The sequence below is a fragment of the Tupaia chinensis genome, unplaced genomic scaffold (assembly GCF_000334495.1).
Source record: "Tupaia chinensis unplaced genomic scaffold, TupChi_1.0 Scaffold138568_1, whole genome shotgun sequence".
NCBI lineage: Eukaryota > Metazoa > Chordata > Mammalia > Scandentia > Tupaiidae > Tupaia > Tupaia belangeri.
The window spans coordinates 884,101-911,653 of record NW_006198462.1 but is presented as its reverse complement, the minus strand read 5'-3'; the positions used below and the strand labels follow the sequence as shown (position 1 = coordinate 911,653).

The 27,553-nt window shown below is 35.4% G+C and overlaps 2 protein-coding genes across 2 annotated transcripts in view; one reads left to right on the top strand and one right to left on the bottom strand.

Annotated features, from left to right (window-relative positions):
- Nucleotides 1–21,093, top strand: part of CUNH8orf88 (chromosome unknown C8orf88 homolog) — a 43,038-nt gene extending 21,945 nt beyond the window's left edge. The window contains exons 4-6 of the mRNA XM_014592776.2: nucleotides 7,142–7,217; nucleotides 16,037–16,143; nucleotides 19,424–21,093. Coding sequence (XP_014448262.1) covers nucleotides 7,142–7,217; nucleotides 16,037–16,143; nucleotides 19,424–19,447 — 207 coding nt within the window. The 3' untranslated portion in view covers nucleotides 19,448–21,093. The remainder of the gene's footprint in view (nucleotides 1–7,141; nucleotides 7,218–16,036; nucleotides 16,144–19,423) is intronic.
- Nucleotides 21,094–23,348: 2,255 nt separating this feature from the next.
- NECAB1 (N-terminal EF-hand calcium binding protein 1) overlaps nucleotides 23,349–27,553 on the bottom strand; it is a 183,548-nt gene continuing 179,343 nt past the window's right edge. Inside the window, exon 13 of the mRNA XM_006161410.2 lies at nucleotides 23,349–23,525. Within this exon, the coding sequence (XP_006161472.1) occupies nucleotides 23,497–23,525 (29 nt within the window). The 3' untranslated portion in view covers nucleotides 23,349–23,496. The remainder of the gene's footprint in view (nucleotides 23,526–27,553) is intronic.

The window sequence follows — 27,553 nt, the reverse complement described above, 5'->3', positions numbered from 1 at the left end:
TCGCCAGACAGACAGAGAGAGACATAGAGACAGAAAGCGAGAAATCACCCCCCAGGGGGGATGGTCACGCCGCAATCCCTTCTCCTCCATTCTCCTCTCGGGATCCTGGGCACGCACGCACACGCGCCCGGCGTGAGTTTTAAGCCACTGGGTCCGGGACGCGAACCACGGTCGACTACGTGGGAGTCCAGCGACATAGCCATTACGCTAACTGCTGGTTCCCGAAGGTTTTTGAAGCATATACATTTGGTATTATTTGGTGCTTAAGCTTTTATGTATCTTAGCATGAAGGATGAAGAAAGCTGTACATTGTTGCTTGAGAGTCTGTACACTTACATCAGATTTGTATTTGTATTTGTCAGTATGGCAAATGAGTGAAAAAAAAGTTAATACACTATTCGATTTTTTCTCTCTCTTTTTATTCAATTATACTACGGCCAAAAACCTCAATTTATGTTCTTGATAGTTTTATTTTTTTTAATTGTCTACATTCTTTCCAATAAACTGTTGGAAGACTTCTTGGCCATCCTTTTAAGTGTCTGGTTTACTGTAATTCATGTATTTACACTAACTAGAATGGAGTTTTTATTTGACAAAGAATATAGGACTATTCCTCAGAAGAAAGGCTTGCTGTAATATCATATGAAACTTTTAAAAGTGAATCTGTTATGGAAAATTGTAGATTCACTTTGCAGCATTTAGCAAAATAAGTGCTATGATTTGATTAAAATAAAAGTAAATGTATTCTCTTCCTCTTCAAAAAAAAAAAAAAAAAAGTATGGCATCTGAAGCCAGTCCTGTAGACTAGTTTTTAAGGGAACCAGATTCCACATGGTTGATTATAGCTTGGCTCTCATCCCTTGCAGCTTGAAATATATACTGGGTATTTCTGCTTCTGTGTGTGTGTGTGTGTGTGTGTGTGTGTGCGTGTGTGTGCACCTAAAATTCTGATGGGATGAAGAAATAAGAGGAGAAGGGATTGTGGCATGACCACACTCCATTAAGTGGTTCTCTCTGTCTGCCTGTCCGTCTGTCTTTCTGTTTGTGGAGAGAATATATGTACTCCTGCATTAAAAAAAAATACACCATTCTTTCGTGATTAAGATTATCAACAAAATAGACATAGAAGGTATATTTCTAAACACAATAAAAGATCCACAGACATTATAATACTAAATGGGGAAAAGTTGAGAGTTTTTCTGCTTAAAATTAGAACAAGATAGGGATGTCTACTTTTTTCATTCTTACTTAGCATACTATTGGAAGTTTTACCAATGCAGTCAGACAAGAGAATGAAATAAATTGCAACCAAATTGTAAAGGAAGAAGCTAAATTGTGCCTATGGCAGATGACATGATTATATACATAGAAAAACCTACAGAATCTACCAAAAATGTCTTCTGTGTGATAAATTAATTCAGTGAAGCCACACTGTACAAAACCAACCTACAAAAATTTATAGGATTTTTATGTACCAACAATAAACTGGGTAGGACAGAAATGAAGAAAACAATACCATTTAAAATAGCCACAAAATGAAGGAAGTTAACGACCTATGTAAGGAAAACTATACAAATATTAAAAAAGAAAAAGGACACAAAAAAGTGGGAGAACATCCTATGTTTCTGTAATAGGATAATTAATATAATCAAAATAGCAATCCTACCCAAATTAAGCTAAAAATTTAATGCAATCCATATAAAATTACAAGAGACATCCTTCACAGATCTAGAAAAAACAATCATAAAATTTGTCTGGAATCATAAAAGATCACATATCGCCAAAGTCATCCTGCACAAGAAAAGTGGAGTGGTTGGCGTCTCTCTTCCTCACCCCAAAATATATTACAAAACTGTTATAATCAAAACAGCATGATATTGGCACAAAAAACAGACACAAAGACCAATGGAACACAGTAGAGACCCCAGAAATAAACCCCAAAACATACTGCCAGCAATTTTTGACAAGGGGTACCAGTCAATCCAGTGGGAAAAGGAAAACCCTTTCAGCAAATAGTGCTGGGGAAACTGGGTTTCCATCTGCAAAAAGATGAACCTGAACTCCTATCTGTCACCATTAACAAAAAGCAACTTAAGTGGTTCAAAGATCTAAACTTAAGACTTCAGATTATAAAACTACAGGTGAAAAACACTGGGGAAACTCTGGGAGACATTTGGGTAGGCAAAGACTTCTTAAGCAAGACCCCCAAAGCACAGGCAATAATCCCCAAAATAGACAAGGGGGATTAGATCAGACTAAGAAGTTTATGCACAGCAAAGGGCACAATAATTAGTGTGAATCAACAACTCTTGGAATGGGAATTTTGTTAACCATGCCTCAGATAAGGGACTGATAATCAGAATACACAGGGAACTTAAGCAGCTTACCTAGTAGAAAATTACTAACCCAATTAAAAGATGGGAAAATGAGCTAAATAAACAACTCTCTAAGGAAGACATATGAACAGCCAAAAAAACACATGAAAAAATGCTCAACATCCATCTTCATAAGGGAGATGCAGATCCAAACCACAGTGAGATACCACCTAACCTCAGTCAGAATTGCAAAGATTACAAAAAAACAAATAAACAAAAAATGGTAAGTGCTGGTGGGGATGTGGTGAAAGGGGAAGTCTCCTACATTGTTGGTGGGAATGTAAATTGGTCCAGCCACTGTAGAGAATAATATGGAGGTTCCTCAAAGACCTTCAAATAGACCTACCATATGATCTAGCAGTTCCACTCCTGAGTGTCTACCCAAAGTACAGGAGAATGCTCAGTTGGACAAAGAGCTTGCACAACTATATTGTGGCATTATTAATGATTGCTAAGACATGGAACCAACTGTCCACAAAAGGATGAATGGATTGAAAAAGTATGGCATATATACTCCATGGAATATTATTCATCCATAAAAAACAAGACTCTGGCATTTGCTAGAAAGTGGATGAACGTGAAAGATTTATTGCTCAGTGAAGCAAATCAGGCTATAAAACAGAGACATTGTATGTCTCCACTTAACATATACTGACTGTCTACACTATGGTAGAGACTGAAATATTGGAGGTCATAAAAGCATTGAAAATTGTTACGGACCCTGGGGATAAAATGGAAGAGTGGGAGAGGGGAAGAGTGCTGGAAGTGAAATTTGGGGAAAAATGGAGATGTAAGACATTTGTGGGACACAGATAAGGGTTTTTGCCTGTTGGTGATGTCATGTATAGTATTCTCAACTCACCTGTTGTGTGGCATATGTCATGTTGGATAAAAATCTCTTTACAAACTAAATGATGTATAATGATTGAATGTATAAATAATAATAGAAAATTAAATAGCCACAAAATAAAATACCTGGGAATAAACTTAATAAAATAAAATACACAAAAATAAAATACCTGGGGAAAAACATAACCAAGGAAGTGGAAGATCTCTACCATTAAAATGATAGGGTCAGCAGGTGGCGTGGTAGTTTAGGCAATGGACTAGTGCATGGCCAACTGTGGTTTAAGTCCCAGACGTGGCAGTTTGCTTTCTCACTTTTGCTCTCTCTCTCTCTCTGTCTCCCTCTGCTGAGCCCATGTGCCCTATAGTAAATTAAAAACTAATAATAATAAAAAGCTAAAGTTAATTAATTCTTCAAAAAGTCATGAAAAGCTGAATATAGAAATTGAAAAGATATCACCTGAAAGGAAAGACATCTTTTGTTTATAGATTGGAAAAATCTATATAGTTAAAATATCGATATTACTATAAGTAATCTATAATTTTTGTACAATTCCTGTCAAAGTACCAGTAACATTCTTCATAGAAATAGAAAACTCAGTCATAAAATTTGTCTGGAAACAAAAAGATCCCATATTCCCAAAGCAATATTGTGCTAAAAAAAAAAAAAGTTTGAGGTATTTCACTCCCTGACTTTAAAATATATTACAAAGCCAAAATAACCAAAAACAGCATGATCCTGGCACAAAAACAGACACATAGGTCACTTGAATCAAAGAGAGTTCAGAAATCTACCCAACAATTTAGAGTGAATTGATGTTCAGCAAAGGACACAAGGTAATTTAGCAGAGAAATTCAGTCTTAACTAAATGGTGCTGGGAAAACTGGAGATCTAGTTGCAGAAGAGTGAAACCAGAGCCCTGTCTCTCACTGTTCATAAAAGTTAACTCAAAATTGGTTAAAGACTTTTACATAAAGCCCAAAGCTATAAAATTTTTCAGGAACAAATGCAGGGGAAGCACATTATGATACTGGGGTAGGCAAAGATTGCTTATTTAAGCTCTCTAAATCATTAACAATAAAAAAAACTAGACAAGTGTAATTAAAAAGGCTATAAAGTTTCTGCACCACAAAAGAAACAGCAGAGTGAAAAGATAATCCACAGAACGGTAGTAAATACTGTCAAAGTATACTTCAGATAAGAGATTGATAACCAGAATATGTAAGGAACTCAAAACAGCCTACCTGCAAACAAACAAACAAACAAACAAACAAACGAAAAACCCTAATAATCCAGTAGTCCAGTAAAAAAATTGATCTGAACAGGCAACTCCCAAAGGAAGACATAGAGATAAAAAGCATATGAAGAGGCCAGCAAGTGGTGTAGTGGTTAAGGACACTGGAATCCCACATGAAACCGTGATTCAAGTCCTGAACCTGGTGGCTTTCTTTCTTTCTCTTTCTCTCTCTCTCTGCCCTTCTCTGGTCAAATTAAAATAAATAAATAAATAAAATTAAGTAAAATAATTCTTTTTTTAAAAAAAAGCATATGAAAAAAATGTTTAGCATTTCTTGTCTTAAGGGAAATGCAAGTCAAAACCCCAATAAGTTATTACCTAACCCCAGTCAGAATGTCTGATATGATCTAAAAGAACAAAACAAAACAAAACAAAACAAAGAATGACAACTGCTGGTGAGGTTGTTGGGAAAACAGAACCCTTGTGTGCTGTTGTGGAAATGTAGATTTGTAAGCTCCATGGAGAGCAGTATGAAAGTTCTTAAAAAAATCTAAAAATAAAGGGCTAGCAGATGGCATGATGGTTAAGTTGCTGGACTCTCACCTTAACCATCATGACTGACCATGGTCTGAGTCCCAGACCAAATGGCTTGAAACTCCTGCCAGCATGTATGTGCATGCCTAAAATTTTAAGAGGAGAATAGAGGTAAAGGGATTGTGGCATGCTCATTCCACGGGGGAGTGGTTTCTCACTTTTCCTCTGTCTCTCCTTGGCAAGCACACACACCCTCCCACAAAAACTGGAACAAAACAAAACAAAAACCAACTAAGACAGGAAGTTCTGTGTAACCTAGTAATCCCACTCTTGGGTATTTACCCAGAAAACAGGAAAGCACTCAGAGAAACATCCATGTTTATTCCAACATTATGTACAATAGCTAAGACATGGAATAAACCTAAGTGTCCAACAACTGTTGAATATATTAAGAAAATAGGATAACACTATTCAGACATAAAGAATGGTAATACACTGTAATTAAATTCAAAGTGGTGAACCTAGAAGATGCAGTGCTATGTGAAACAAGCCAGGCTATGAAAGAAAAGCATTGTATGTACCCACTTAACATATATAAATGTCTACACTCTGTGGTGGAACTGAAGGACTCAATGGCATAGAAGTAGAGAGACTAGTGGTAGATACCAGAAACTAAATGGGGAGGAGAGGGCGTGTCTGTTTCAAGAGATAATGATTATAGGCACAAGAATGCATATAAGCAAGGGGAATGGGTAATGCAATGGTATACCTCAGTGAAGTAAAAAAGTCATTGGTTATTCAGTATATATTAAAAAAAATAGAACTATTACCAAAGATGCACAGCATATGTAGAGCACTGAACAAGGTGAGTATGTCTCTATCTGTGATTTTGTAGTTACACTTTGCATGCATACTTTGAAAATCTGTACTGTACCTCCCCACACAAAAACTAATTTTTTTCAAAAGGAAAACAAAAAAAAATCTGCTAAAACTTGGGTTCTTTTAAATTACTTATCTTAATGTCTCCACAGTATAGAATTAATTTCTTAGTCTCTGTTGTGTTATAGATAATTATTTTTGGCAGTGTTACCTTTGATAGCATTTGCAGAAATTTAGTGAATGACAGTGGTTGATAGAGCAGAGATGTTCTTTTTCAGGACATTGCTCTTTGCCAGTATTTTTTATTTTCCTTGCCTCATTGGATAAACCAATTTTTAATTTCCCCTGTTTCCAAGGTTTTGAAATAGTCCATATGCTTTTAAATTGACGTCAGGATCTACTTCACATGAGATTAAAAAAAGAAGTAAATACACTGTGGAGTTTTGTGAATGAAACTGTTTTTTTCCACCATCTGAAAAATATTTTAATGACATTGGAATTACTTATTTATGAACATAAAGTTCAATTTTGATTTTATGTTCCCTTCCAAAAAATTATAATTATGGTAAAAATATCTATAGAAATAAGTGACTATATTTTGAAATATGTTTTGTTTGTTAAATCTATTTATTTATTTCAATAGCAAGAGAGAGAGAGAGAGACAGACAATTTCTCCTACAGGGTGCTAATATGGGTGCTAATATTGTGACCACTCCTGGCATATTCAGGGAATTACCCAGATAGGAACCTGAAACCTTTCCATGTGGGTTAGCATCGTTGAGCACTAGTTTTTAGGGCTATGCCATGGTCCAACCCCTGAAAGATACTTTTGTTGCTCTTTTTTTTTTTTTTTTTTTTTTTGCTATAGGACGTGTGTGCTTATCAGCCAGACAGAGAGAGACAGAGAGATAGAAAGCGAGAAATCACCCCCCAGGAGGGATGGCCATGCCACAATCTGTTCTCTTCCATTCTCCTCTCAGGATCTTGGGCACACATGCACACATAACCCGGCGTGAGTTTTAAGCCACTGGGTCCAGGACTCGAACCGCGGTCAACTACATGAGAGTCCAGCGACATAGCCATTACGCTGACTGCTGGTCCCTTGTTGCTCATTTTTAATAAGCAGACTTACAATGGCTCCATATCCTTTAGCCCCCAAATATGCCTTAATAATATTTTGATTATTAGAAAAATATGTGGGAATGGTAAAAAGGTTATATAAAAACGTTAAACTTGAGTTTAAAAGTGTGTTTTCTTCTTCTTCAACAGTGTAAGACGAATGGAATACAAACCTTTTCTCAAGGTCTTAATGAACAACAGCAACATCAGTCTCCAGTTAAAAAAGGTACAATTGTTCCATAATCCCCCCAAATTTTTACCAGAAGTCCCAAATTTTATCATAAAATATTTTAGCATCTGTATAAAGTTAATATTACTTTGTTGACTAGCTGTAAACTTATATACATAGTAAATTTTATTATATTCTTTTATGTTGATGTATATTAGGATATTGGTTTGACTACTGTAAAGGAGAAGCAAGAATCCAGAATAGCAATGGCTTATACAAGAGAGAAGTTAATTACTAAATTTTCTGTATCATATAAAATTCTGAGCTCCTGTACTGGTTCTGCTCTCTGAAGTTGCTACAACATTCCTCCTCCCACTCCCTGTGTTTTATGTCTTATTGTTGTGGCATCCTCAATAGATAGCTTACATCTCGTGACCCAAGATAACTGCCTTGTGGGAGTCCAGCGCCTCAACCACTATGCCACCTGCTCACCCCCTTCACTAGATATTTTTAAAACTTTTTTCTTAGAAGTTGCTCTGGGAGTTAACTTAATTTATAACATTTACTTGCTGCAAGTGTCTCAATATATTTTTAATCTTTGATGGAAGCTTTGTCATATGCATTTCTTAGTTGGCAGTTTTTTGTTTTCACACTTTTAAAGATGTCATTTCCCTGCCTTTTACAAACTCTCTCTATAGTTTCTGGTGAGTAATCAGTTGTTTGAGTGAGAATCCCTTATAAGTACTGACTTGCCACTCTATTTTCCCTTTGTCTTTTGACAGTCTTTGACTTTAATGCATCTCAGTGTGAATCCCTTGGAGTGATTTCTGTTTGTAGGTTATTGAGCTTCTTGGATGTATACATTAATATCTTTCATTACATTTGGGAAATTTCTACCATTATTTCTGAAAATGTTTTTTTCTTTTTTTTTTTTCCTTTTCTCTCCTGGAACTCCTGTTATATATTTTCTGTTACTCTTGATGGTATCCCACAGATATCTTAGGTAGGTGCTATTCATTTTCTTCATTCTTTTTCCTTTCTGCTTCTCTGACCAAATATCAACTGAATTCTGTTTCTTTATTCATGATATAGCACATGTGCACATATGTGAGCATAAGAGAAAGAGGAGCACCATGCACAGGGTCTGGTCACACCATAACTCCTCTCCTTCAGTTCTCCAGCCTATTGGATCTTGGGCACTTATGCACATGTTTCAGATTGACTGGACCCGGGAGTCTCACTGTAGTCATCCTGTAGGATCCAGGTTCTCAAGCGGTACATTACCACTTGCCACAGACCTGCCTCAACTTAATTATCTTTAAATTTACCGATTTCTTCTATTTGTTCAAATCTGCTATTGAACTACTCTAAGTGATTTTTTCATTTCAATTGTACTTTTCTTCTCATGAGTTTGTATTTTTTAATTTACATATGATTTCTTTTTATTTATATTATCTATTTGGTGAGACGTTTTTCTCTTGTTGACTTAAGTACTTTTAGTGTATGTAAAATAGTTTATTTAAAATATGTCTGATAGCTTGTGATTCTCAGGGAATTTTTTTTTCTTTTTAAAATTCCAGATGGCATGTTCACTCACCAGAGAGAGAAAGCATTCCCCAGTGGGGTGTGGTTATACCACAGTTTCTTTTTCTCTACTTTTCCATTATGGTAGGATTTGGGGCATGCCTCCACATATGCCTGACATGACTTTCAAGCCATGGGAGCTAGGATTTAAATTGGAGTGTAGGACATATGAAAGCCAGCTCTTGATACACTAAATTTTACCACTATGTGAACGGGCCAGCTCCCTTAAGGAAAGTTTTTTTCAATTTCTTTCTTTTTTTTTTTTTAGTCTATGTGTCATACTTTCTTAAATTCTATGCATACTTTATAGTTTGTTGAATATTAGACTTAAACTTTTAATTGATACATTCTAATTGTACATGTAAAATTTATCTCATAGAACTAAAGGGAAAACTGGATATTTCAAATATTATCATGCAGCAACTCTGAAAATAACATTTTCTGACTTTCCCAGGGTTTGTTGTTGATTCTTGGCCATCGTCTGTTGAGTGTCTTTTATCAACTAATATTGTAAAGTCTATATTTTTTGTCATGCATAACTATGGAGGTCTCTGTTCTGTTATTCTTAGTAGTTAGCTTGTAATTTAACAGTGATTTCCTTCAGTGTGTAGAATCAAAACAAAACAAAAATCAAATAGCCCCCTCTCCTAATCTAATCTTTGCAGATGTCTTCTGTGTGTGTGTGTGACTGTTGAAGGATGCCTTCACACTCGTCTAGGCAGTTTACAACTCTGCCTTTGCTTTCACTTCCTAGTTGTGACAAATCTGAAGATTAGCTAGAAATGAGAACTTATGACTTTCTCAAGTGTTTCTGTGAACATGAGTCCAATATTCTTACATATTTGACTTATATGTGGCACCCTAGAATCCTAAGAATATCTGGGAATCTTCCAGTGTCTTTGTTCCTTAAAGTATCTGATTCTTTCATTTTTCTTCCCAAGCTTTTCATTTGCCTATTGTTTGCTCCAAATGTTCTTTTCTGCCCCTGGTGGAAGGAGCTAATATATTTCCCTCTAAATGTTTTGAGAAATGGATTCTCAGTTCTAAGACAAGTTTTAAATTAGATGGAATACAGGCAAGCCCTTTAGTGGTTCTTCAGGGAGCCATCAGAAAGGTCAAAACAACCACAATTGTTTGAATTTGATTCTTGGTGCTTCTTGCAGTATTGGGAACCCATACTGGTGTAATGAGAGCTATTGTCTTCTAAATCATTACCAAGCTGGGTAGAGGCAGATGGTAAGTTAAAATGCCATACAACTTTTTCCAAATTAGCTGTTTTTTTTTTTTTTTAATTAAGCAATCCCTTGGTTTTGGTAAGCTTTCAATTAGACCCAGAGTTTTGAGAAATCTGATTCTGACAATTTTTACCAGCATATTTGTTTCTTTGTATAGGAATGGACTTTTAGAGCTTCTTACTTGACCATTTTCCCTGACATTAATCACCTCTGTATTTTGATTCCTGTATTAATTATTTCTTATTTTTACTTCTTCATTTTATTCAAATGCATTCTCCAGGAGTTTCATGAAAAAGGGTTTGAGGTTGGTAAATTCTTTGAGTTTGTGTATTTGAAAGTATCTTTTATCATATTCTAACACTTGATTAAATTTGACTTGATAGAAAATTTTAAATGAACTTTAGAAATGCTTTGCTAAGTGAAAGAAGCTAGACCTAAAATTTTAAATATTATAAGTTTCCCCTCAATTGAATTGTCTAGAAAAGGCACAACTATAGAAGCATAAAGAAAATTTGTGGCATACTTCTTCAGTCTCATGACTTAGGGTCTTTCCGTGTGGATTTTTTGGTATATTTTATATTAATACTTTTTTATCCCCTACACTTTTCCTGCATTCTCTTCTTAAAGCTGATGTTATAGTTGGGTATTAGTGAGATTCACCCACTGAAATTGACTAATTTTCTTATATTTACTTTCTTGATTTCTGTTTTGTCATCATTTTGTTTTACTTCCTAATAACTTTCCTCAGTTTCTTTTTCTGGCAGATAGTCTAGGTAACAATTTGAAATTGTGTGAGACATTAGTTCCTTAAGAGCTTCTAGTCATTCCCATCACTAGAGAATTCACATTGACTGCTTCTACATAGTGCTACCATTGTAATACATAGTGTCTAATTCTTACTGTTCTCACTGTTAAAATTGAGACTCTTCTAGCCTCAAATACCTCTTCCTTTAAAAAAAAAGTTTTAGTGAGATATAATTTATACATCATAAAAGTCACCATTTAAAAAACACTTTTGTCATTTTAATTAATGTACAGGATTAGACAATCATCACACAGTTCATTTTTGGAACATTTCCATCACCACTAAATGAATCTTGTATACATTTTCAGACAATCTACACTCCCATACCTAGCCCCAGCCCAGGCTGCTAATAATAATCACTATCTCTATATGATTTGTCATTTTGCTGTATATTTCATATAAATGAAATAATATAATGTGTAATCTTTTCCATATAACTTATTTCACTTAACATAATTTTTAAAGGTTCGTCTATCACAGTATATATATTTTTTTCCTTGGCGGATAAGTATTCAATTATATCTGTTCACAAGAGGATGGATATTTATATTGTTTTGAATGTCTTGTGTAATGACCCCATAAACATTCCTATAGAAGTTTTTATTTGAAAATATGGTTAATTTTTCTTGGCTAGAAGTATAAATACTGGGTCATAGAAATGTATGCATAACTATATGATAAATTGCTCTGAGTGACTGTTTCCTCTAGCAGTATTCACAATCTCCAGTTGTTTGGAGTCCTCACCACTTTGGTATTGAAAGTTTATAATTATTTTTAGTTTCAGTGATTCTACTAGGTCCTAATTTCCAAGCTACTACTAAAAAGAAATAATAGATCAGCTGTTGGCATGGTTGTTAAGATGGCTATATCCCAGATGACCAACAGCACAGTTTGAGTCCTGTACCTGGGACTTGAGAAACAAATCAGACATGTTTGTGGGCATGCCCAAAATTCAGAAAGGAGAGAAAAATGAAGGAGAATGGATTGTGGTATGGCCATTCCACATAAGGGTTGCTTGCTTGCTTTCCCTCCTTCACTCTGTCTCTCTACAGCAAGCACACATGACCTCTGGAAAATTAACATAAAAAAAGAATAGAAAAAAAAAGAGAAGGAAAGAAATGAGAATATAAAACCATACACAAATTTTCATATATCCATTTCATCTCTATTGTCAAATGTTGACATAAAGTTGTTTAGATTATTTTCCATTTATATTTACAGGATTTGTGGAGACAATTCCATTATTGCTCCTTGTATTGGTCTTTTGTATTTGTTTTCTTTTTTCTTGATCAATTAATCTACAGAGATTTTTCAGTTATTTTCTCTTCAAAGAACTAGCTTTCAGCTTTATAATTTTATAGTTTGCTTTCTATTTTGGTGATTTCTATAAATTCTTTTCTTCTATTTTTTTTGGTTTAATTTTCTCCTCTTCTATTTTTTAAGGTAGATTAAGTTATTTGATTTGTTGTAAATATTTTTGTTTGTTCCCTCTGAAACACTGCTTTAGTAGTACTCCACTAATTTTGACATGTAATTTGAATTGTCATTCAGTTTAAAATATTTTTTAAGTTCTTTATTGCTTTATCTTTGACTTGCAAATGTTTTAAAGTATTATTTGGCTTCCAAGATATATATTTTTCTGAATATCTTACTATTATGGATTTCTAACTTAATTTTGTTGTCAGAGAATATAGTCCATATGATTTTAATCTATTATATTTATTGAGACCTTGCTTTATGGCAAAAACCAGTATATGGTTTGTCTTGGTGACTGTATCATGTGTACTTCAAAAGAATTTGTGTTCTTTAGTTGTTGCTGTAGGTTCAATAAATGGTAGTTAAATCAAGGTGATTGATAATATTATTGAGATTTCTCTCTACTTAAGAAATAGAATAGAATAATTTTTTTTTTGAGAGGTTTTTGCTATAGGGCGCATGCGCTCGCCAGACAGACAGAGACAGAGAGATAGAAAGCGAGAAATCACCCCCCAGGGGGGATGGCCATGCCGCAATCCCTTCTCCTCATTCTCCTCTCGGGATCCTGGGCACGCACACACACGCGCCCGGCCTGAGTTTAAGCCACCGGGTCCGGGACTCGAACTGCGGTCGACTACATGGGAGTCCAGAGACATAGCCATTACACTAACTGCTGGTTCCAATAATTGTATTTTCTTTAGGAAATATTTTCCACTGAAAGGCCATGAAAATATGTTGCATATTCTAATTAATTACCGAATCAGGATTTTGCATCATCTGATATTGTAGAATTATCAATTTCCTCTTTTATTTCTATTAATTTTTTCTTTACATATTTCAAAATTCTGCTTTTAGGCAGAACACATTGATGAATATTGACTGACATTAAGATAAGCTACTCTAGAACCAGCAGTTAGTGTAATGGCTGTTTCCCTGGACTCCCACGTAGTTGACTGTGGTTCGCGTCCCGGACCCGGTGGCTTAAAACTCACGCCGAGCGCATGTGCGTGTGTGCCCAAGATCCCGAGAGGAGAATGGAGGAGAAGGGATTGCAGCATGACCATTACCCCTGGGGGGTGATTTCTCACTTTCTGTCTCTCTGTCTCTCTCTGTCTGTCTGGCGAGCACACGCGCCCTATAGCAAAAAAACCTCAACAACAACAAAAAAAATTAAAAAAAAAAAAAGATAAGCTACTCCAACCTTTTTATTTCTAGTCTTTGCATGGTGTATATTTTTAACACCCATTTATGTTTAACCTATAGGGTTATTTACTTATTTTTTTTTAAAATGACAATCAGTGTGCACTCATGCCAATGAGAAAGAGAAAGAGAGCAGGAAGTACCCTTGACAGGGTCTTATCACTTCACAATACTCTTTTGCCATTCCTTTAGCCCCTCAGAATCCTGGGGGTGCACCAAGCATGGTTTCAAGCTACCCCAGGGTTCGGAATCTGCAGTTGGTCATATGACTTCTAGTCTTACAGGGCACTTGTGTATTACTGCTGTATTACAGTGGTTGGGCACACACTGATCTTTTTGCTGTAGCTATTAGCTATTATTTATTATATCTCTATCTTTATTTTATTTTATTTTAATTTTTAGATTTTTGTCATAGGGTGTGTGTGCTCACCAGAGAATCAGAGACAGAAAGAGGGAAAAGGAGAAATCCCCCTAACCGCTAGAGGGTATAGCCACACTGAAATCCTTTCTCCTCCATTCTTCTGTTGGGATTTTGGGCACACACACAAACATGTGTGGTGTGATTTTCAAGCTGTGGGTCTGGGACTCAAATCCCTATCAGCTATGTGGGAGTCCAGTGCCTTAACCACCACTTGCTGGCCCCTATATCTCTATATCTTGAGGACCACACAGGACAGTGTTAGCATTTTTGCTTTCAGTAGTAATACATATTTTTCAAAAACTTAGAGGAAGGACAAATGGAATGTTACAGTTATCCAGCTGTTTATCATTTTTTTGCTGTCTAGTTTTGGAGTAAAGTTTCTATCTAAATATCATTTATCCTCAACCTGAAGAACTTCCTTTTGTATTTCTTGTAAGTTAAGTTTGCTAGTGATAACTTTTTAAAATTTTACTTCATTTGAAAATGTTTTTATTTTGGGGCTGGCAGGTACTGTGGTGGTTAAAGGCACTGGACTCCCACATGGCCAACCGTGGTTTGAGTCCCAGACTTGGCGGCTTGCTTTTTCACTTTCCCCCATCTCCCTCTCTCTCACTCTGTCCCTCTCTGGTCAAATGAAAATAAATAAATAAATAAAGTTAAATAAAATAATTCTTTAAAAAAAAAAAAGGAAAGAAAATGTCTTTATTTCACATCCATTCCTGAATGATTTCCCCTCCCCACTGGATATGTAAGTTTTGTTTGCCAGTTCTTTTGTTTAAACACTGTAAATTTTTCTTCCATTATCTTATGGTCCAGCATATGGTAAGCTGTTTCTGGTGACCGTTTCTGATGAGAAATCTGCAAATATTTGAATCATTGTTTCCCTTGAATATGGGGGTAGGGTGTTCTATTTTGAATCTTGTTTACTATTATGTATATAGTCCCTGAAACATAATAGTTATATAATTAATTGCTTCTTGAATTAATTTTTTTGTTGTTGTTGGGGAGACTTTTGCTATAGGTGTGTACTCACCAGAGAGACAGAGACAGACAGATAGAGAGAGCTAGAATTCACCTTCTGGGGAGATGGTCACACCACAATCCTTTCTCCTCCAGTCCTCTCTTTGTCCGCATATGTTCCCGGTATGAATTTCAAACCACGGGATCCAGGACTTGAATTGCAGTCAACCACATGGAAATCCAGTGCCTTAACCTCTGTGCCACCTGCTTATCCCAAATTTAATTTATTTTTACTGTTTTAAATTTTTAGTGTTGATTGAGACTAGGTAGGCTTATTAAGGTTCCATTTGGCAGGATATGAATTGCCCAATAGATATTACTGCTGCTACACTTTATAATACCAGATCTTTTTTTTCTTCTTTAGGTTTTTGTTATAGGGTGCGTGTGTTTGCTAGAGAGAGATAGTAAGGATAAGAACAATCACCCATTGGGTTATGACCAGTCCCTTCTCCACTGTACTTTTGGGATTTTGTACATGCACATACCTCTGTGATTTATTTTTTCTTCTTTTGAGTGATTTTTGCAATGGGTTGTGTGCACTCACTAGAAGTAGAGAAAACAAGAGATCACCCCCACCCCAGGGGATGGCGTGTTGTAATCCCTTCCTTCTCCTCCATTCTCCTCTCTGGATTTGAGGCACACACACACACATGCCTGGTGTGTTTCAAGCCACTGGGTCTTGGACTTGAACCCAAGTCAGCCATATGAGAATCCAGCCACCTTCACCATCATGCTACCTACTGACACCCCCGCCCCCCACCCCAGCATAATTTTCAAGTTGCCAGGTTTGATACTGGAACCATACAGCTGGCTGTGTGGGATCCAGCACCTTAACCACCATGCCACCGTTGGCCCACCAGATCATTTTATTAGATTTAAATAACCAGAAGTGGCACATATTACCAGTTTTCTCAAACAAGTCTCTTCCATTTTTTTCTGGCTTCCTTTCCATGTAAAAGGAAAATTGTAGGCAATGGATGTTTTTCAAAAGTTTTTCTCCTCTCTTGCATAGACACTACTTACAATTTTATAAAATAAAGGATAGTTAAGGAACATCCAGAAAGAAATGAACCATAAAGTTATCTAGAAGAGTTATGTGTTTTATAACTTTACATTTGATATTTAATATCTGTAGAGAGAATTAAATACAGCAGAGATTTCCTGTTGAAGCTTTCAAGTGTTTCCATCTGCAGAAAAAAGCCAGACTTTCTGCCTGATCACCCCATTGTACTTCAAAAACCAGTAAGTAGGTTTCTAATTTTGTAATACCATATTTCAAAATTTTTGTGTTTAATGTTTTTGAGTTTACTTTTAGATGTTTAACTGTTTTTATTATAAAATACAAGTAATTTAGAAAAGTACAAAAATATAAATGTACAATATAATATAATCAATTATTACAAAATAATTACCACTCAGATGAAATAGAATGATTATATTTTGTTTATGAAATAGTTTATTGAAAAGTTATGAAAAAATTGTTTCATATTGGGAACTAGCAGTTAGCATAATGGCTATGTTGCTGGACTCCCATGTAGTCGACCACGGTTTGTGTCTTGGACCCGGTGGCTTAAAACTCACGCCTGGTGCGTGTGCGTGTGTGCCCAAGATCCCGAGAGGAGAATGGAGGAGAAGGGATTGCGGGCGTGACCATCCCCCCTGGGGGGTGATTTCTTGCTTTCTGTTTCTCTGTCTCTCTCTGTCTGTCTGGCAAGCGCACGCAACCTATAGCGGAAAAAACTCTCCAATAGAACAAATTGTTTCATATTCTAAAAGTTCTATATATTTAAAAAATATTTATTTAGTTTTATTTATTATTATTTTAAAAATTTGCATAGGGCACCAGGAAGAGAGAGAGAGAGAGACTTGAACTATAGTCAGCCATGTGGGAGTCTAGTGTCTTAACCACCACATCTCTTGCTGGCCTTTTATATTATTTTCCAGTTAAGTTCTATAGTCTACCTGAAATTGATTTTTATTATAGGTGTAGGAGTCAAACTTTTTTTTTTTTTCCTGCATGGATATTCAGTAATTCTAGTAATATTTATTGTAAAGATAGTCCTCTGACACTGTTCTGGCAATATATGTGTGGTTGGATTTATGGGCTCTCCATTAAATGAGTCCTTTTTTAGAATTAAATTTTTTTTTCTCAGAGTGGTTAGGATGCTAGTCTCTGACATGGTTGACTGTGGTTTGAGTCCTCAGCTTGGTGACTTGCTTTCTCACTTTCCTCTCTCTCTCTGGTCAATCAAAAAAAAACCAAAAACCAAAAAACACCTTAATTCTTTCTTTTTTTTTTCTTCATAAAAGAGCATGTGCATGCATACACGAGAGGGAGAATGAGATAGAAAAAGTAGGGATTTTTTTTCACAGGATCTGGTCACACTGAGATCATTCCCTTGAGTCTTTGAGCAGGTTGAATCTTGGGTACTGGTGCACATGACCAGTGTGTTTTTGGCTTACAGGACAGGGGATATGAACTGTGCTGGCCATGTGTGATCCTGCTCTCTTAAGCATCATATTACTGCTGCCTCATAAAGCCAGTTCCAGGTAGTCTTTTTATTTCTGTGTCACCCCATTAAATTTCATCAAAGTAAATACACTTAAAAAATACTTACATCGGGGCCAGCATAGTGGTTTAGGAGCTGGACTCCCACACAATTGACTGTGGTTTGAATCCTGGAACCGGCAGGAGAATGGAGAGGAATGGTTTGTGAAATGGCCATCCCCCCGGAGGGTGATTTCTCACTTTTTGTCTCTCTGTCTCTCTATGTGCCCTATAGAAAAAAATCAATCTATCTCACTTTTTGCCTCACTTTTTGTCTCTCTGTCTCTCATGTGCCCTATAGAAAAAAATCAATCTATCTCAAAAAACAAAACAAAACAAAACATCTTTTAGGATATTGATTGGAAAGGACATGGTTTTAGCATCAGATTTGGGTTCTTATTGGTGCTCTACTTTGTGTGCTGGTAGTTTGAACTTGGATAAGTCACTTAAGCACTTGATGTTCAGTTTTGTAATTACAGATAAAGATGACAATCTCTAGTTATTAAAATATTGTATGAGTAGGGACTAGCAGTTAGTGTAATGACTATGTCGCTGGACTCCCATGTAGCCAACCGCAGTTCAAGTCCTGGACCTGGTGGCTAAAACTCACGCTGGGCGCGTGTGCATGCATGCCCAAGATCCTGAGAGGAGAAAGGAGGAGAAGAGTTTGTGGCATGGCCATCCCCTCTGGGGGGTGATTTCTCGCTTTCTGTCTCTCTGTCTCTTTCTGGCCAGCACACGCGCCCTGTAGCAAAAACCTCTCCCCCCCCAAAAAAATAAATAAATAAATAAAATAAATAAAATAATGTATGAGTGTTTAGTATACTACCTCTCATTAAACACTCAGTATTTCCTTCTATTATGGTCTCTACTTAAGATTTGATTGGAACTTAACTTTTTTTTTTGGAGAGGTTTTTGCTAGAGGGCATGTGTCCTTGCCAGAAAGACAGAGACAGAGAGACAGAATGCAAAAAATCACCCCTGGTGGGGTGGGCTTGCTGCAATCCCTTCTCCTCCAATCTCCTCAGATCTTGGGGCATGCACCTGGCGTGAGTTTAAGCTACTAGGTCTGGGATTCGAACCACATTCAACTACGTGGGAGTCCAGCGACATAGCCATTGCACCAACTGCTGGTCCCTGAACTTGACCTTTTTAAATTTAGAGTTTTCATAAATACTATTTAATTTAAATAAGCCAACTAGAATTCAATTAAGATAAGACTCAGAATATAGATATGCTAAGAATGGCCCACATGTGACATAAACTACTACTTTGTTTCTATTGTTACAATTTCGACTCTTTGGAATCCATAACATTTTTTTCCTCAGTTACTTTTTCTCAAAATTTTATCTTATTTATAGTTTATATTTCTTAATTTAAACTCCCCAATTTACAGACCTCTAGCCAATTCTTTTTTTAAAAAAATTAAAGCAGGAATTATTAAACATTTTGAATAAGTTCTCTCACATAGAGATATTTAATGAGGAAAAATGTACTAGATGATGTTTTAATTTTCTCACTTCAATATTTTGAAGACACACAATCCTTTGTAAGAGTAAATACAACTTCAGAGACATATAAAATGTAGTCACTTTTTATTTGCAGACTTTCAACCTTTAATAATATTTATAAATTAACGTTTGGCATACACATTATTTCAAACAAACTTTTACACTGAATTAAGTTTACTTTTGGTTGATGCACTTATAACATTTCAACACCGTAGGTACCATAGAACAGAAAAACAGGTTTGTAATACAATTTACTATATTGAAAAATGAATTACAGATATATTTTTTAAACATTGAACTGTTATTTGACAATTCTAGCCACTTTAATAATTTCTACAGTAAACATGCATTTAGATCTGTAAATACTTAGTAGGGTCACAGCATTTCATTTGATAAACTAATTAGTAAAAACTGTATCTAGTCAATCTAATTGACAAGTTTAACTATTTCTTCTCTGTTACAGGAAAACAACCAGAGTTTTAAGTAGCATTTTAAGAACAGATGGATTTGGAGATAAAGAATTATTCGTTTTTTATTTTGGACACCTGCAATGAAGTGGATCTAGTAATAATAACTGTAATGGACTGTGACAATTCAATTTATTTTTAATTTCAATGTTTGGCTATTTGGCTTCTCCTAAAACAAGAAAAAGATGTTTTAAATTATAACGAATTTTCTAATCAGTTTCAGCTTTGCAGGCAGTTTCCTGCATAAATTTGAAAGTAATACTGGAAAGTAGGAATTTGGTTAGTGGAATGGGAAGACTATTTATAATTTGCATGCTACTTGCATTTTTTTTTGTTTTTCATCATTGTAATAATGGAATTGACATGTAAGCTGTAAAAATTCTCAAATATAAAGTATTTGCTACGGTATACGTATGGTACATAATTTCTTGTTGCTTTTAAGTTTTTTGTTTCCCACTGATTTCATACCAGCTCTTGAAGAGATTATTACAGTCTCCCAGATACTTAGAACAACTCAGAATGTTCAATGCATGGTTTTTAGTAACAAGAGGGAGAAATTTTTTAATAGGCCATTTTTTTTCTCAAATATAGGATCGGTCTGTAAGTTTTTAATAATTTTCTCAGTTTTATAATTACTAGTATAAATTGAGATTTGGAAACAGTGATAGTAAATGAAATGAAACTGAAGTTGAAAAATAGCTGCTACTTATGTCACTAATTAATCAAGGTATAAGTTTCAATTCTATAATTCCTTATAAGACATAGAATGAAGAATTTTTGGCTTTAAACTTTTAATTCCTAGAAATTTCATACAATAAATCTGTAGTTCATCACTCTGGATGTCACTATTGTTAAAAAAAAAAAGTGTTTTCCAGCACAATGTCAAAAAATTGCTAACATAAAGGTAAGTGTAAATGCTCCTTGTTGCTATTCTCTCAGATCTCTGTTTTTTGACAAGGTGTTCAAGGCCTTCATTTGGCAGGAAGCTTATCTTTTGCTGAATTGTAAACTCTGAAAACCAGTATCTTTTCTTCATAGGTTTTTGGGCTTTATACCCGAGTTCAAGTTTCTAGTCCATGGTAGATTTTCCATCTTGGTATTCTAGTACCACCTTTTGCATAATAGTGTTTCCCAGAAAAAGCTGGATTATTTTTTTAAGAGAGAAAAAAACTACTTTCTTAATCATAAATTTATTCCATACTTTAAAATGAGATACTTGACTTAGGGTCCACTTGTATCAATTATTATTTGTCCTATTTCTTCTTACACTATAAGTTTGTGTGTGTGTGTGTGTATGTGTGTTTATGTATGTAGACATAGATAAGAGATATTTATATGCTATAGCTATATCTATCCCTGAGAGCACACCCTTTTAAAGGCATGGTACTATGTTACTTCAAACACTGCCTAGTACCCAAAACATTTTATATATTTTTTTGAATTGGGTACTGAAATGGACCATCCAAAGCAATATTTTGATTAGCTATCATTTACATTTTAAAACCATTTGTAAACAATCCTTTTAAGGAGAATGTGTATGTCAAAAGTCCCTTCAAAGTTTTTTATCCTTTCTTACTATATATAATCAGAGTAATCAAAGTAATAGGTGGGTGCTGAACTACCACATGGCCAATGTGGTTCGTGTCTCAGACTTGGCAGCTTCCTTTCTCACTTTCCCTCTCTCTCTCTCTGTCCCTCTCTGGTCAAATTAAAATAAATAAATAAATAAAGTTAAATAAATTAATTCTTTAAAAAAATCATCAGAGTAAGACCACAAAGACTCTTTTGTTATCTGTCTTTGTACGTATGTATAGCAGATTTGCATAATCATTGTACCTCGCCATTAATGTTGTTCTTGCTTTGTTTATATTAAGAGTTGAGTCAGATGTTGTTTCATAGTACTTGTCATCTTTAGAGCTAACCAGCAACGTGCACACATATGTATGTGTGTATAATATGTCAAAATTTACTGCTTATGTCTAATAGAAATTTTGAAAGAATTCTTTTTTTTTTTTTTTTTAGATTGAGGACTGGGAGTATATAAAAGTATTATTATAAGGTTAACATTCCATAAAATAGTTTGAGAAAGTATTTTAGGTTAAATTTTACATCTATGAAATGAAATTTTAGTATAACCTTCCTTTTTATTCTTTTCAACAGTAAAAAAAAAATGGGAAAATTCTACTTTATAGTTTTCCCACAAGGATCCATAGTTGCAAAGGAATATGTACTAGAAAATAACATGGTAACATAAATCTATATGTATTGTGTTTTCAGTAGTAAGGTTTAAAGCAGAAGAGATTTATATTATTAAAAATATTTAATTTCTGTGAGACCAGCAGATGGTATAATGGTTACATCGTTGGACTCCCACAGAGTTGACTGCAGTTTGAGTCCCCTAGTGGCTAAAACTCAAACTGGGAACATATTAACGTGTGCCCAAGATCCTGAGAGAAGAATGAAGGAGAAGGGATTGTGGCCTGGCCCTCCCCTCTGGAGGTGATTTCTTACTTTTTGCGTCTTTGTGTCTGTCTTTCCAGAGAGCGTATGCACCCTATAGCAAAAATCTTTCTTAAATTTTTTTTAAAATTTCTGAGTTTACAGAGAAAAGCAGTACATAGTTTTAGTTATTCTACAGGTGAAACTGGAAAGTAGATAAATTCTGTTGAGTAGTTTCCTTATTTTATACTCCTTTTACATGTTCTTTTTATCCATTTAGGTTAAAATTTTATTTTTAAAGTATTTTGAAATCCATATTTAAATGCAAATATATATTTTTCATAAGAAGTTAGCTCTGTTGATCACATTACCAGAACAGCATCCTTTAAAATTTGAACCATATTTCTCCAAAGTGAGACTTTTTTTTCTTTCTTTCTTTTTTTTAAGAGGTTTTTGCTGTAGGGTGCATGCACTTGACAGGAAGACAGAGACAGACAGAGAGATAGAAAGCGAGAAATCATCCCCCAGGGGGGATGGCCATGTCGCAATTCCTTCTCTGTCATTCTCCTCTTGGGATCTTGGGCACGTGCGCACACATACCTGGCGTGAGTTTAAGCCACCAGGTCCAGGACTCAAACCGTGGCCGGCTACATGGGAGTTCAGCGACATACCGTTACACTAACTGCTGGTCCCAAAACTTTTTTCCTTGATATAATTTTCATTCAGGGACTTATGGTACTAATAAATAATATATTGGTATTATATTACTAAATGTTTCTATAACTTAGAAGTGTTCACTGGTGAAAAGCCAGTTTATATCCTGACGGATGGACACATGCTATAGCTTTACAGCCAAGGTTGTCTTATGCCCATGTACTAATTTTTAAGTGATGTATGGAAAATATTCATAGAATCATAAATTGGAAATGGAATAGGCATTACTGAAGAACAAAGTTCACTCACAGAAAATCTGTTACTTAAAAGACAAAATACTGATTCAACCCACTATAGTAAGTATAGTCATGAGCTGCGTAACAACATTTTCAATCAATGATGAATAGCAATACAGTGGTGGTCCCATAAGGTTATAATAGGCTATACCACATAGCCTAGTGTGTAATAGACTATACCATATAGGTTTGTATAGGTACACTCTAAGATATTTGCACAATGATAAAATTGCTTAATGCATTTCTCAGAAATCATCTCCATCATTAAATGATATGTGACTGTATATAATGCATAAAATCTGTCCTACGAACTAATATTCCAAAAGTTCCCACTTTAAATATATTTTTTTCTCATTTTTTTTCACAATTTTACACATTTATGCATAAACTTTTTTTTTCACATATTAGGATTTTGTTACTGAATGGTTTTAGGTTGGTTACAGTGTAGCAAAGCAGCTAGCATCAAATATTGAAAACAAATGTGACTTTGAAAACTGAGCTAAAATTCACACAAATGATGAAAGCTATAGAATATATTTCTGAATAGTGCTCAAATAGTAACTATATTAAACAAAAGTATACAGTAGATTAACAACTACAGAGAATTTTCTATTTGACATTTTAGATAAGAACAATTATTTTGCACTTGGTGGAACCATGAAGAAAATGTCTACGAATATCTAGTTGTTGTTCAGGATCCACCATGAAGCTGAAAAGAGAATAACATTATTTAAAATAATGAAAGTATCTTCCAGGGCAGAAGAAGTTGCAAATCATTCTTAAGCCATTCAATTCACCTTTAGCTTAATTACTTTCTATTCACCATTTCCTGACTGTTTGAGCCAAGACTTAATTCTTACACATTGTTATTTATATAACATCTTTTGATACCTTATTGTTTTTGTTGTCTAAGACTTTTTGTTATATATGAATAGGACTTGTCTTAGCAATGAGATTATAAATGTTCTAAAGATAAAAAATCATATTGTTATTGCTGTTTTAAGCTACTCGGTACTGGCAAGTATTTAGGAAATATAGAAGATACTTCTACATAAAGATTTCAGAAAGATTGGGTGTAAGCAAGTGGGCATAAATAATATTTTTAGTATATCTATACTATAAAACTGTACATATTTTCTCCAATAAATATAAATATCTCAAAAACAATTAATATAATGAATGTAAATATCCCAAAGACAAATCTATGGCAAAGAAGCAAAATTGGTGGAATGCTGTGAAAAACAGACAAGTGGAATAAAATTATTTTCAAAGCTAAGTAATTGGTTAATAGTATTTTACTTTCTCTTGTATCCACTTTTCTCATAACCATAAACCTTTATCTAATACCAAGGAATATCTTGCCCCACAGACTTGAGTTCTCATGCTCTTTTGTCTAGTTTTTTTTTTTCTTTTGAGAGGTTTTCGCTATAGGGGGGTGCATGCGCTTGCCAGACAGACAGAGAGAGACATAGAGACAGAAAGCGAGAAATCACCCCCTAGAGGGAATGGTCATGCCGCAATCCCTTCTCCTCCATTCTCTTCTTGGGATCTTGGGCACGCACGCACACGCGCCTGGCGTGAGTTTTAAGCCACTGGGTCCGGGACGCAAACCGCGGTCGACTACGTGGGGAGTCCAGTGACATAGCCATTGCGCTAACTGCTGGTTTCCTCTGGTTGGTTTTTGATGGCTAATGAGCCTGGGCTGTCATATGCAGTATGCCTCATTGTGTGATTTTTTTTTTTGTGTGTGTATTTGAGAGTTCATAGGAATGTATTTTAGTTTGTATTTTCATATTTGGATGTAGTCTGATTTAGTTACTCAATTTATTGAGATATATCTTAGGTAAATTCACTAAGTTTTATATATATATTGGTATGTGTGTGTGTATAATTTTTTTTTTTTTTAATTTGCCAAAGGGTATATGTGCTGGCCAGAGAGAAAGTTAAAGAGAGAGAGAGAGAGGACATGCCACAATCCCTTCTCTTCCATTCTCTTTTTGGGACTTTGGAAATGCGTGCACATGTACCTGGTGGTTTTTCAAGCCACTGAGTCTAGGACTCAAAATGTCTTATTGGCCATATGGGATCCAACTGTCTTAACCAACACAAATGATTGGCTTTAAATCATAGAGTTTTAGAGTAGTTGCTTTTAATCTTTCTGAAAGAAGTAACTTTTTTTGTGTGTGCATGTATTGAGACTTTAAGATCTGGCAATAAAATTTTAAGAGTGCAGAAAGGCAGCATTTTAGGAATAGTAACTCAAATTCTTTTCAAACACACAAGTATGACAAAATTATTGTGTTTTAGGTCTTTCCTAATTTTTAATTTTCTTTAGCAATTTTTGCTATAGGGTGCGTATACTGGCTGGAGAGACAGAAAGTAAGAAATTACCCTCCAGGGAGCATGGCCATGCCTCAATCCCTTCTCTTTCATTCTTCTCTCAGTATTTTGGGCATGCACGCACCTGTACCTGGTGAGTTTTAAGCTGCCGGGTCCGGGACTTGAACTGCAGCTGATTACATGGGAGTCCAGCAACATAATTATTATACCATCTACTGGTCCCTTTTCTCCCCATTTTTAACAGACTTTCCAACCCTGGTATAATAGCTAAGCTAAAACAGTTTTGGGTAAACTGAAGGCAGTCACTGAAGTCTATTCTTTAACAGCCTTTTGCCACCACTCTCTCACTTATACCTTCCACAAGCTACGATGGATTCTAAATTAACCTGCATGAGTCAAACTGAATTGTGAGAAATTTCAGCCATATTCATGGCTTCCTTACTGGAGGATTAAATTTGAACTCTGTTGCGAGAAATTCTACAAGTCTATCTTTCTTTCATGCTAGAGCACATGCTGTAATCTCCTTCTTCCAACTTTCTAGTTCTTTAGGATTATACGACCAGCATGTTTCAGGTAGACCTGGGGATTAGAATTGCAGTTGACTTGTGGCTTCCAGCTCCATTATCTGATCTGCTATATTACTGACCACGCTACAGAGATTAGGCTTACAGGTCTACCATTTTCTATGCCAGACAAGCCAATATTAAGATCTATACTAAACAGATAATTAGAGCTCAGACTGAGATGTAAGTCTCAGCCAACTTTTCAAACCTTCATACCTAATTTTCCCAGACCCCTCACCTAGCTCCTCCAATATTTACTTTTTCACCTCTGAATAGTTTCCAAATTCATCAAAATATAGCCTAATTTAAAATTCTTACCACTCTGTTAAAACTGTTCTCTTGAACCAATGACTTTCTTAAAGCCATTTTCTGGTTGCATTCTCTTTAGTCACTTGCTACCACACATGGCCCTCAAAGAGCACTGTTTCCTTCATTTTCCTCTGGTTTCCTTAATACTCTGCTACTATGATTCTCATACTTCTGATTGGTTCCTCTTGGTCTCTTTAGTAAAGGAAATGTCTCTCTCTCAACCAACCATTTATTTATTTATTTATTTATTTATTTATTTATTTATTTATTTAGATTTTTGCTATAAGGTGTGTACACTCACCAGAGAGACAGACAGAAAGGAAGAAATCACTCCCCAGGGGGTATGGCCACACCACAGTTCTTTCTCCTCTATACTCTTCTCAGGATTTTGGGCACACACATGTGCCTGGCATGAGTTTTAAGCTGCTGGGGCTGGGACTTGAACAGTGATCGACTACATGGAAATCCCACATAACCATTAACCATCAACTGGTCCCTTGAGTAAACTTTTAAAGAAAGGGTTAGATGCCAGGGTTAGATGCCAAATTCCAAGCCTGACTCTTATCTGCATACTCTCTCACCAGTCCCAGACTTCAGTCACCATATTGCTGTCGTTAGCTCCTGAAAACTTTATCTGCAAGTAGAACCCCCAATTTTCTCTCTAGCTCTTGATTGAGGTATTTTTCTTTCCTGGCTATCTAGATTGTATTCAATAAACTAAATTATGATATAGTGAAGCATTTGAATAATTTTTGAAATACTGTGATTTGACTTGTATGTCAAGTTAGTTAAAATTTTAGTTGGGGCCAGCAAATAATAGGTTTAATATAGTAAGAAATATAAATAATGTTAACTAAGAACTAAAGGCAATAAAAGAAATGTAACCACTCTCTCACTTATACCTTCCACAAGCTACGATGGATTCTAAATTAACCTGCATGAGTCAAACTGAATTGTGAGAAATTTCAGCCATATTCATGGCTTCCTTACTGGAGGATTAAATTTGAACTCTGTTGCGAGAAATTCTACAAGTCTATCTTTCTTTCATGCTAGAGCACATGCTGTAATCTCCTTCTTCCAACTTTCTAGTTCTTTAGGATTATACGACCAGCATGTTTCAGGTAGACCTGGGGATTAGAATTGCAGTTGACTTGTGGCTTCCAGCTCCATTATCTGATCTGCTATATTACTGACCACGCTACAGAGATTAGGCTTACAGGTCTACCATTTTCTATGCCAGACAAGCCAATATTAAGATCTATACTAAACAGATAATTAGAGCTCAGACTGAGATGTAAGTCTCAGCCAACTTTTCAAACCTTCATACCTAATTTTCCCAGACCCCTCACCTAGCTCCTCCAATATTTACTTTTTCACCTCTGAATAGTTTCCAAATTCATCAAAATATAGCCTAATTTAAAATTCTTACCACTCTGTTAAAACTGTTCTCTTGAACCAATGACTTTCTTAAAGCCATTTTCTGGTTGCATTCTCTTTAGTCACTTGCTACCACACATGGCCCTCA